Source organism: Salvia hispanica, chromosome 3, assembly GCF_023119035.1.
Source record: "Salvia hispanica cultivar TCC Black 2014 chromosome 3, UniMelb_Shisp_WGS_1.0, whole genome shotgun sequence".
In the NCBI taxonomy this organism is placed as follows: Eukaryota; Viridiplantae; Streptophyta; class Magnoliopsida; order Lamiales; family Lamiaceae; genus Salvia; species Salvia hispanica.
The window spans coordinates 17,257,056-17,269,430 of NC_062967.1; the positions used below are offsets into that span (position 1 = coordinate 17,257,056).

Here is a 12,375-nt window from a genome sequence, read left to right on the forward strand (position 1 = left end):
ACTCTGTATGTAGTAATATGTGTTCTTACATTTTCCCATTTTATTTGTATTTTTGCTTTTGTTTTAAAATTAAATGTATGTTAGTAACTTTTATATGTGCATGTAAAAGTAACAAAGTTGTTTTACTAATAAAAAGAAATTATAAAAGTGAGGTATTCAATGATGTGACAAACATGCGAAGTGAGGTGCTGACATTGAGAGGATTACTATTTACTACTGTGTAGTGAGGAGAGAAGAGTGAGTAACCGCCATTAACAAAATAGCTCAACCAATAAACTGAATCAACAACAAACAATCATGATTCCATCTTTGTCGATTGATGCCATTGCTACTGCTAATGCATATTCATCTCGCATTGACTTTTATCAGTGACTCACTGACTCCGCTCTTTATTCCTTCTCGTTTCGCCATCAATTAAGTATATTTGCTTTCTGGATTCCATTTCTCTTTCTAAAGTAAAGCTCACTTGCTGTTTCGCGCACACCTCTGCTAATTTGTTTCAACATAAAATATCTTACTTCGAGGCGGTTTTTCCTTTTCTTATCCAATTTTGTGTAATTGGAATTAGGAGATGGGGCAATGCGTGATTGAAAGGGGTTTTTTCATTTTTGTTGATTGTTTGGATAATTTGGTGGAGTGAATTGAGATTTGGGAAGGAAGCCATGTCGCAATCGACGACGAAGAAGAGCAGCTGCTCTAGGGGGAGCTCTGTCAGGTCGAGACCAGGCGCTCGTGTAGTGATTCAAACCCCAATTGACGCGAAGCTCCATGTGGATTACGAGAAATCCGAGCAGCAGTTTGATTACTCCGTTTCTGTTAATGCGTCTAGCGATGTTCCTTCCTCGACGGTGTCTGCTTATCTGCAGAAGATGCAGAGGGGGAGCCTGATTCAGCCTTTTGGCTGCTTGATTGCTGTTGATGACAAGAGTTTCGGTGTGCTGGCGTTTAGCGAGAACGCCTCGGAGATGCTTGATTTGGCCCCACACGCGGTTCCGAATATGGAGCAGCAAGAGGTTTTGAGCTTTGGTGTTGATGCGAGGACTCTTTTTCAACCTTCTGGTGCTGCTGCACTGCACACGGCTGCCAATTTTGGGGAAGTGAATGTGCTCAATCCGATTTTGGTCCACACGAAAAGCACTGGTAAGCCCTTCTATGCTGTTTTGCACAGGATTGATGTTGGATTGGTTATAGATCTTGAGCCTGTGAATCCATCTGATGTGCCTGTGACTGCTGCTGGGGCTTTGAACTCATATAAGCTTGCAGCAAAGGCCATCTCTAAGCTGCAGTCTGTCTCGAGTGGGAATATATCGCTCTTGTGTGACGTGTTGGTTAGAGAGGTGAAGGATTTGACTGGCTATGACCGTGTGATGGTTTATAAGTTTCACGAGGATGAGCACGGGGAAGTCATTGCAGAGTCGTGTGGCCCTGACTCAGAACCCTATCTTGGGCTGCACTACCCTGCCACTGATATACCACAAGCATCGAGGTTCCTCTTCATGAAGAACAAGGTTAGGATGATATGTGATTGCTTGGCAAAGCCTGTGAAACTAGTGCAAGATAAGGCATTAGCTCAGCCCCTCAGTCTTGCTGGTTCTGCCTTAAGGTCTCCACATGGCTGTCATGCCCAATACATGGCAAGCATGGGTTCCATTGCATCATTGGCCATGTCTGTAACCATAAATGAAGAGGATGATGATGATGAGACTGATAGCAATCAGCAGAAGAGAAGGAAATTGTGGGGTTTGGTGGTTTGCCACCATTCCAGCCCCAGATTTGTTCCTTATCCGTTAAGGTATGCGTGTGAGTTCTTGATTCAGGTTTTCGGTGTTCAAATGAACAAGGAGGTTGAGTTGGCTGCTCAAATGAGGGAAAGGCATATACTGCGAACTCAAACTGTGCTTTGCGATATGCTTCTTAGAGATGCCCCAACGGGCATCATAAATCAGTCGCCTAATGTGATGGACCTAGTCAAGTGTGATGGAGCTGCACTTTACTACCGCAAAAAATGCTGGTTGCTTGGAGTCACGCCCACAGAGGCACAAATTAGGGATATTGCTGGATGGCTTCTAGAATCCCATGGTGGCAGTACTGGATTAAGCACAGACAGTCTCATGGAAGCAGGCTATCCACATGCCACGGTTCTTGGTGATGCTGTATGTGGAGTCGCTGCTGTGAAAATTACTTCCACCGACTTTCTGTTTTGGTTCCGTTCACATACAGCAAAGGAGATCAAGTGGGGTGGTGCGAAACATGACCCTGTAGAGAAAGATGATGGGAGAAAAATGCATCCACGGTCATCTTTTAAGGCCTTCCTTGAGGTGGTGAAGAGAAGGAGCCTACCGTGGGAAGATGTAGAAATGGATGCAATCCATTCATTGCAGCTTATATTGAGAGGATCTTTGCAAGATCATGTTGCAGATGATTCCAAAATGATTGTGAATGTTCCAGCAGATGACACAAGTATTCATAGGGTGGATGAGCTTCGTGTTGTTACAAATGAAATGGTTCGCCTCATTGAAACTGCATCCATACCTATTTTGGCTGTAGATGCATCTGGTTGTATCAATGGCTGGAACAGTAAAGTGGCTGAACTTACTGGCCTAGATATGGGAAAAGCTCTTGGCACACCATTCATTGATCTGGTAGCTGATGATGCGGCTCAGAGGATGAAACGCATGCTATCCCTAGCGTTAAAAGGTGATGTACTTATATATTTCTTTTATACTCTTGCTCGAAATTTTATATTTTCTTACCTTTAGCAATTTGTATGTATGTGAGTATAGATGGATGCAATTTTCTTACATAAACAAATTATGTGTTCCCTCTTTCTCTCATTCTTCATCTTATCCATGAAAACTACAGATAAACTCACAAATTGAAATATCAAGTGAACTTGAAGTGGGTGAAAAGATGGGAAATAAATTTAGAGAGGCAAGGATATACTATGTCTTTTCTTTGTTATCTGGAGTCAGTTAAGACAATGTGTCTTGCTGAATTTTGGCTATTACTCTGTTCCAAAATGTATATTCTTCAGAAACCAAAGCTGTGCGATTGGTTCTCCTGACCTTCAATCAACTATGGATGTTAATTATGTGATACATACAATTGTTATACCCTCTTTAGGTATTTAGGGGTTGAAAAGACCTTTTGTTTCTCTGCAGGCAAGGAAGAGAAGGATGTGGAGATTAGACTAAAAGCATTTGATTCTCAGGAAGACAAGGGTTCTATCATCTTGGTGGCTAACGCATGTTGCAGTCGAGATGTGAAGGGAAATATAATTGGTGTTTGCTTTGTTGGGCAAGATGTTACTGGGAAAATGAGGATATTGGATAAGTGCAATAGGGTACAGGGTGATTATGTTGGTGTTGTGAGGAATCCTTGTCCCCTGATTCCTCCTATCTTTATGATGGACGAGCAAGGACGATGTGTGGAGTGGAACGAAGCTATGCAGAAGATATCTGGTGTGAAGAGGGAGCAAGCCATTGACCAAATGCTTGTTGGCGAGGTGTTCACGGTCCATTCTTTTGGGTGCAAGGTGAAAGATCAGGACACGCTAACAAAGCTCAGAATATTACTGAGTGGTGTTATTTCCGGGGGGAAAGAAGCTGATAAGCTGGTATTTGGTTTCTTCGACCATCAACATAAATATGTGGAAGCATTGATTTCTGCAAGCAGGAGGATGGATTCACAAGGCAAGGTCAGCGGAGTGCTGTGCTTTCTTCACGTCACTAGTCCTGAACTTCAACGCGCTATAGAGATGCAAAAAGCGAGTGAAGAGGCTGCTTCAGATATTCAGACGAAGTTAGCCTACATCCGCAGTGAAATGAGAAACCCGTTGAGTGGGATAAAGCTTGTTCAGGACATGATGGGATCCTCCTCTGATTTGAGTAACGAACAGACACAACTACTCCACACTAGCAAATTGTGTCGCGACCAATTGGCCAAGATCATCAGTGATACTGATATTGAGGGCATCGAAGAAAGGTATGTATGTTTAAATGGGTTTGTTGGTTGGTTGGTGATTTTACCTGAAAATAAAAAGAAATCGATTTTTGATAAATATTTTGTTTTGTCTGTCCAGCTACATAGAGATAAACTCAGATGAGTTCAATCTGGGGGAGGCGTTACAAGTGGTAATGAATCAAGTGATGAGCCTAAGCCGGGAGCGAGAGGTGCAGATCACAAAGGAGGTGCCGGCTGAGATGTCAAGCATGTACCTATACGGCGATATATTAAGAGTCCAGCAAGTCCTGTCAGACTTTCTAGGCAGTGCAGTGTTGTTCACTCCTGCACTTGAAGGATCAACAGTTGTCTTGAGACTGATTCCCAGAAAGGAGAGCATAGGGAAGGATATGCATGTTCTCCATCTCGAATTCCGGTAATAAACATAGACTATGAACAAAATTCCAGTTTCTTTTAAGAAGAATGAGAATGAGAATGTGGTTTGTGGTTGGATGAACAGGATCAGCCATCCAGCACCAGGAATCCCAGAAGAGTTGATACAAGAGATGTTCTATCACGACAAGAGCGGATCATCATCAGCGTCTTCGTCTTCGAGGGAAGGTCTGGGACTGTACATGAGCCAGAAGCTGGTGAAGATCATGAACGGCAGCGTGCAGTACCTTAGAGACGCGGAGCGGGCGTGTTTCATTATCGTTTTGGAATTCCCAGTAGCAGCTGCTAAATGATCGCACCATCAAATTCATCAATCCAATAATTAAGCTGTCAAATATTATTCTTCACCTTCACTTGTGTATATATATATATATATGTATGAATGTATCTGATTTTATTCAAAATCGTCTATACTTTTTCTAACTTTTGGTGATGTTCTATCACTAGAATCAATTAACAGTTTAGGTCTCACTTATTTTTCCTAGTACAAGCAAATATCACAATATTAAATGGAGTCCGTATGTGATATGTTTTAGAGGAGCAACCCAAGAAGACGTGTCGTCGGCCCGGCAAATTATTCCACGGCTCCGGTTTGAACCAAAATAAGATGGTTCCGTTTTCAAATCAAAATTGACGGTAATTTAACAAGTGCACAAATTGTTTTGGCCTGTAATTTAATAAGCCGGTTCTGTTTGCCTGATTTCTTTGATTACAATTCAAAAATTGAACAAACGGTTCAATTTTTTTTATAAAATGATTGAAACTAGTTTCATATGTACTTTTAGAGTGAAATGAACCTCAACCTTTTGGATGAAAAAAATTATCTCACTAACTAATGTACGGGTTAAAATGTCTAAACATAAATATCTAAAAAATCTAAATAAAAAAGAAAAATAGATAATAAAGAAATTACGAAAAGTTTAGGGGCAAAAAGTTGAAATACAGAGTTTGCGCAGCAGAGCGAAATTTAACGGATTGGTTTTGCCGCTTTAATTGTGAGTGTGGGATCCGACACAACCGCTTCGCACAGGGGAATTTTGATTTGCTACGGATTTCCCCATTGATTGGAGCCCTAGAAACCATTAATTTGCTGTGATTTCGATTCTGCCGCCGGGATGGGACGTTCACGCGCCGCCTCTCAGCCCACCGCGGATGACCCTGGACAAAGGTTCGGCTCATCAATTCAATTTATCTCACGGTTTCTCAATTTATTTCAATTTCTTATTTACCACGTGCTAATGTTTGGATGCTTATTTTTTGTTCATTTGAGCTGTAATTATGCTTTTGAGCTGGTTAGGGCTGCAATTGAGTTGAGCTCGTTCTAGTGCATAATCTGTTAATGAACTAAGTGGTTTTGCTATTTGAGCTTATGTGACTTTTACTACCTAGCAAACTTAAACTGCATTACAGACTTGCTAGATATAGTGACTTGTGAATTTGAGCAAAAGTAAGCAGCTTTACATCTGTAGCATATGGGTTTTAGCTAAATGAAGTGCAGTCCTTCATAAAAATTGGAGGAACTAAAGAATATATTTACTATGGCCATTCAATATTTTATTAGTATTAGACATTATCTTTGAAGAAATCCAGTCAAACACAGTTTGCTCAAGAGTTTAAATTCTACATTGAATTTTCAGTCGGTCAAAGAGAAAACGCACAGCTCAAAATGTGGAGAATACAGATAGTGCACCTCCTGGTATGGCGTTTGTTATGTTGACCAATTATGAATGTCACTGAAAGAGATTTCTGTCCTGATCTTATTACTATTTAATTTGTGCCTGAAAAAGTTCCAGGAATTACTGATGGAAAGAAGGCTTTATACCATTGTAACTACTGCAACAAAGACATTTCTGGAAAGACTCGGATCAAGTGTGTTGTATGTTCTGACTTCGACCTCTGTGTTGAATGCTTTTCTGTTGGCGCTGAGGTCTTTCCTCACAAAAGCAGCCATCTTTATAGAGTTATGGTGAGTTAATTTTGATAAATCCTTTATTTCCCTCTGTTGCTTTCGTTAATACATTCTTGATGATACCTTTAATCTAAACTCTTGCAAAGTTTTATTTGTTCCAACAACATAACCAAAATACCATCACTCACTTGATTATTGACACACCAAGTTGCTGGCACCAATTTCTTGGAAATAAGGGAACCTCGTCCTTTTGTTGCTGCAATTGAAAACCATGTAGAATTTTCGGAATATAAGGGGCTTTCGGTGCAATATGACCAGCACAAGGGTGCATGATTTCTGTAACAAAAGGGCCTCTTGTGCATCAAACCCTATTTCCTGATAAAATTTTATGTAACTTACAAACTAAAACGAAAAAAATATTTTCTTACATTGTCCATATGAATATTTTTATGCCTCCATTATTCAGTGTTCATGTAACATTAATTATTGGTCTCCTTCATATCATGTTTTGAAAAAATTATACTTCACACCAAGCTTTATGTGCATCGATGGACTTTCTGAGTTTAGTTGTCTCGAGGAATATCTGAAATTTATGGAGGTAATAAATTGTACTCCCTCCGTCCCATTATTTATGACAAGTTCTTTTGGGCACGAGTATTTAGGAGAGTTGAAAAGTGGTGTTAGGAATATATATTACTCCATGAAGTTGTGTGAGTAATAAAGGAAGTTGTGTGAGCAATAAAGGTGTCCTAAAAAACATGCCATGTTATATGGGACGGCCTAAGCCATGAATAATGGGATGGATGGAGTATATGGTACTGGTCAACTAAATAATTTATTGGATGGTTCTCATAGTCAACGATGATTCAGATATTACGCTTTTGGAAGTTGTAATGTTGGTATTTGAAGTTGATGTTGGCAAAACTGCTGGAGTTAACTATCTGGTTGATAACTCCTTTATTAGTTCCTTTGTTGTCTCTGTATGCCTGTTTGTTAATACTGGAATCAGAATTTTATTTTCTCGTGTGGTTAATCTCTTTCTAGTTTCTACCATGTGCGTTATATCATTTGTGTTTTAACAGGATAACTTAGCATTTCCCCTTATATGTCCTGACTGGAATGCAGATGAGGAGATGTTACTTCTGGAGGTATTCTCTTTTATTCTTGGAATTACGCGTCTTTGAACTCTACTGTGGAAGTTCATCAAAAAAATTATCTTTCGAGACATGTATTCAGTTTTCTGACATACACATTGTTAAATGTCCTCAAAATATTCTTCCCTGAACAGCTTGCTATCACAACCTATTCCTATTACTGTATTTAACTTTGTTCCACAGGGCATTGAAATGTATGGACTAGCAAACTGGAGCGAAGTGGCAGAACATGTTGGAACCAAAAGTAGATCACAATGTATTGAACACTACAACAGGGTGTACATGAATTCCCCATGCTTCCCTCTTCCGGTATGTCATACTGCTTTCCCCACTTGTCCTTTGTCTATATGCCTCGACATGGAAGCATGAAGTTGAGTATCTGATCTTGCTAATTCCAACAGGACATGTCCCATGTGATGGGGAAGAATAAAGAGGAACTCCTTGCAATGGCCAAAGAAAACGATGAAACTAAGAAAGGTAGCATGTGTGCTTTTTTTGTCTTCTGTTTCGGTAGTTTGTTTAGTCCTTTGTTAATTGGAATATCAAGCTCCCCACACCTTGTTTTCTAACTCAAATCATATATAGCTTCTTGGTCAATCATATATTGGCATTTTTCTGGTTTTGAACTAAGGGTGATACGTGTTTCCTTATGCTTTCAATAATTAAACATAAATTACCTCAGGAGCTACTATGTCTGGAGAAGTTGATGGGAAAGAAGCGTCACCTTTTGCTGCAAGAATCAAGTAAACATGCAGATTTTGTTTTTGTGTTTTCTACTTTTACGTCTTTAATCTTTGTTGTGAAATCTATGGTTCTACTTCATTTTATGTGGGCAGAATGGAAGATCAAAAGAAAGAAGGTCAAACAGCACGTTCTTCCTCAAGCATCTCTTCTGGTACAATATCTCATACTTTTGGAACTGGTTGTCTTATCGTTTCTGTACCAAAAAGCTCTTGTGCAGATGGTCAGGGATAAATTATGTTATTCTTTGGTTATTTGTCTGTGTCATAAGTTGTTCAGTCTGATTGGTTCTTCATTTCAGAGGCAGGCACTATTGCAGGTTCCAGCGGTGCTAAAATGGCAACAGGGGCCGGTAAGAGGACATCTGAGAAAGCCCTCAGCAAGGATGGTCTGAACGTTCCTAAAGTGGAAGGTGTGCATTCTCATGAGTTGCTTCTCCGAAGCAACCATTTAGTGCTCACTTCTTGTGATTGAGTTACAAAATCTACATTTTAGTACCTGACATTTCCATTTTAGTGCCTGACATATGCTGGTTATCATCTATTTGCAAACAAATGATAACTAGTCGGCACAATGTTGAATACATGTGTGCATTTTGCATTTCAGTGGTCTGGTGCCAAATTCAGTTGTTTATTTAGTCGGGGAACAACATTAATACACTGAATCTTTGTGTTTTCTCTTTTCTGTTTATAGTAGAAGGATAGGTTCTTATGTATAAGGCTTTCTCTATCACTGTATCTTAATTAGCTTGGCTGTTATTGTTATATCCACAGAGCTTCACTTGGACCGGAGCATTGGTGAGAAGAAACCGAGGACATCTGATAATGAGGGTGTTTCAATGAAAGAATTGAGTGGATACAATTCTAAGAGGCAAGAGTTCGAAATTGAGTATGACAATGATGCTGAGCAGTTACTGGCCGATATGGAATTCAAGGAGACTGATACTGATGCTGAGCGTGAACTGAAAATACGAATTTTGCATATATATTCAAAACGGTGAATTTAGCTACTGCTTTTCATTATGCTGTAATACCTGAAATGGGTGCAACTTGGGATGAAATGCCAGTTATGTATTGGTTGGATTTTCTTGGCATCTTGTTGAATCACTAAGATACCAATGACTTGATTTCTGAACTAAATGGTGTAAGTACACATTCACAGATAGCCAAGTTAATTAAATTCAGGGACCCAGAAGTTCAGACCAATCTCATTAGAATCGAGTCTTCACTCAGAGGGGTGCACATGAGTAGGGCAGTTCTTTTATTTTATTATTGGTGTACATATTTTCTTATTACAAAGTAGTTAATTCCATCATATTTATTTATGGACTGTGAGCTCCTGCATGGGTTTCGTGCTTAGGCCAAATGAATAGTTTCTGCCTGCTAATGGGGAAACATGTCTAGGACCCTAATAATCACCGAGTCACGTCGCAGCTCGTGTGCAGGAGAAGTTCTTGTGATTGTTGTTTTCCTTCGGTCTTATTCCAGTTCAATATTTATTCTTCATTAGCTCTGTTTATTATTTTTGCGTTCTTATTCACTCTTATCTCAATCTGAATTCTAGATCATAAAATTCACTAGCAAATGATCCTTTCTCTCCCTGCCCAAAAAGCAAACGAATCTATAAATACTTCCCATCCATTGTTTAGTTTCAGTTGAGACATGCTTGATAGTGTTTGTGTCTTCTTTTTTGAAGACATGCTTGATTGTTAAATTGGTGGTATTAGCTGTCATTTTCTTTTCTTGGTCATCATATATATCTATCACTTATGTAGGCTTGATGAAAGGAAACGTAGGAAGGACTTCATTCTGGAAAGAAATTTACTATATCCCGATCCTTTCGAGAGGGACCTTACAATGGAAGAGAAGGAACTGTGCCATCGGTATCGAGTATTCATGCGATTTCACTCCAAAGAGGAGCATGATGAGTTGCTGAGGAGTGTTGTCGAGGAGCAGAGAATTTTGAAGAGAATAGAAGATCTTCAGGTATGTTACTCTGTTATGCTGTTAATAAAGCACACTGTAAGGCTACATTAATAGTCTATATCCATTTATGGCAACTTTTTTTCTCCTCCTCTTTTACTATCGTTTATGGGTCTACCATCCATTACACAATTTCAACTACTTTTTCTCCTCCTCTCTTACTTTACCAATTATGCATTAAAACCCGTGCCAACCCCAAATGGTCTATTTCTATGGGAATGAGGGAGTATTTTATTTTTGTGATACACCTTAGGTTGGTATTTGAACCTTTTTACGTTAGTAGATAACTGAACTGGGAGCAGCTCACTATTCAGTAGCTATACCTTTAATTAGAAATATAGAAACATGCAGGTCTATTCAATCAACTGGTTTCAGATCTATATATTATACAAAAACAAAATTGTTGAGCAAAATTTTCCCGCCTAAAATTGGAGCCCAAGATTTGTAGTGACTATTCAAGACAGAAGCTTCCCACCAAGTGTTCAGGTCAACTTTAAGACAGAAGATAATGGAGACCATCTTAAATTCAAGGTTTGCCCAGATGGGCATGGTAGAACCAAATTTATCAGAGCTAATTCTTTAACTTTTGCAATGCGAACTTCATGGTGTATGCATGATATCTAGTAGTCATCCCACGAACATGGTTGTTGTTTTACTTTCTTAAACCGATACTAATGCTTATGCAGGAAGCTCGAGCTGCTGGTTGCCGCACAGCTTGTGAGGCCGAGAGATTCATTGAACAGAAAATGAAGAGGGAATTTGAGGAAAATGCCCGTCGAGTGAAGGAAAGTTCTCAGGCTGGCACTGGTGGCAAATATTTGCAGAGGATCAATCATCAGAAAGGAGATCAGGATACTAATAGCCCCAGGGGCGGGAACAAGAGCCCATCTGTATTAGATCCTGTTGGAAAGGAGTCCTCATCAAATCGTAGAGGATTCACTGGTTTCGATGCCTCTGATAAGTGGGATGTGAGTGGGTTTATAGGAGCTGATATACTCTCTGAAGCTGTAAGATTTTATTCTTGTAGCATCCAGTAATTTATTTTTTGCCGAATAACTCCTAATAATGTTCCTTTTCTGTTCCATCCTTACTTCCCCCGGCTATCCCCCACACACACAAGCATCAGTTCTGTGATTTTTGTGAAGCTAACTGAATCGCTCATGCAAATGCAGGAGAAACAGCTATGTGTGGAGATTAGAATCTTACCAGCACACTACCTCAACATGCTGCAGACCATGTCAATGAGGATTTTAAGTGGAAACTTAACCAAGAAAGCCGATGCGCATGTCCTGTTTAACGTTGATCCTGGCAAGGTTGATAAGGTATACGATATGCTTATAAAAAAGGGGATTGCTCAGGTATAAATCACACACACCTGTCCTTTGGTTCTCTGCCTGTTGAAGTATTACATCTACCTCCAACTATAAGTGACTTGAGAGATCTGTAAGTGGTTTGGTATGGGAGGAAAAAGATGGGCTAATGTAGTTTTTTATCTATGCATATAACAGAAAATAGTGAATCCATTCTCCACCAAGTTGCCATTATATGGTTGTATTATCTTACACAATAAATACTTGCTATGTAACTGGTTGTATTTAGAGAGGGTATGCTAGTGCTGTATATAAAACAGCAACTAAGATGGATGTTGGATGATTGTTTAGAACCCAAAAAACTTTATTTCATATTTTAAGTATTTTTTTCATTGTTTTCTGTAATAGCATTGACCATCATTTGAAGCATTTATATGATCATTTAGGCAATTATCATCTATAGTTTCATTTTTTGGGAATAAAATTTTCGGGCGATTTAAATATCGATTGAGCAGTTGATGTATAACTTTGTGTAATCGATGTAAGATTTCAACTGGCGTTAATAAATATTTTGCAGAACATTGTATTTTCTCAAAAATGAAATAATGGATATTAAATGATAATCACCTAAATGTGAGATATTTTTGAAATTGATCCTTTATTGAATTCTTTTCTCAAATTGCACTCATTTGTGAAGGTGACTAATGGGATAAAGATTTCCTTTTTATATGTAAGTAACCAACAAGAAATAATGCAGATTCCTTTTTAACATAGTGAATAATAGATTGAGATAGATTAAGAAAATAGTATGGCATCTATTAGAGAAGCATTAACAATTAATCAACTTATAAAGTATCTTATCACTGTATTCATATATGGTAGTA

The 12,375-nt window shown here is 39.0% G+C and overlaps 2 protein-coding genes across 4 annotated transcripts; both read left to right on the forward strand.

Annotated features, from left to right (window-relative positions):
• The first annotated feature begins 246 nt into the window (after positions 1-246).
• LOC125213595 (phytochrome C) lies at positions 247-4,818 on the forward strand. The gene is made up of 4 exons (XM_048114230.1): positions 247-2,697; positions 3,162-3,984; positions 4,082-4,378; positions 4,463-4,818. Exons 1-4 carry the CDS (start codon positions 663-665, stop codon positions 4,686-4,688), a joined length of 3,381 nt encoding a protein of 1,126 aa, XP_047970187.1. The 5' UTR covers positions 247-662; the 3' UTR covers positions 4,689-4,818.
• A 528-nt stretch (positions 4,819-5,346) lies between these two features.
• Positions 5,347-11,883, forward strand: LOC125209056 (transcriptional adapter ADA2-like). Of its 3 annotated transcripts, none has more exons than XM_048108645.1 (13): positions 5,347-5,563; positions 6,033-6,091; positions 6,183-6,361; positions 7,387-7,452; positions 7,642-7,767; positions 7,860-7,935; positions 8,141-8,201; positions 8,295-8,353; positions 8,501-8,611; positions 8,973-9,195; positions 9,974-10,184; positions 10,868-11,188; positions 11,354-11,883. In XM_048108645.1, exons 1-13 carry the CDS (start codon positions 5,511-5,513, stop codon positions 11,543-11,545), a joined length of 1,737 nt encoding a protein of 578 aa, XP_047964602.1. In that variant the 5' UTR covers positions 5,347-5,510; the 3' UTR covers positions 11,546-11,883. The 3 variants fall into 3 exon arrangements, with proteins under 3 accessions (XP_047964602.1, XP_047964604.1, XP_047964603.1); XM_048108647.1 differs by having other exon boundaries at positions 8,507-8,611; XM_048108646.1 differs by having other exon boundaries at positions 6,189-6,361.
• The last annotated feature ends 492 nt before the right edge of the window (positions 11,884-12,375 follow it).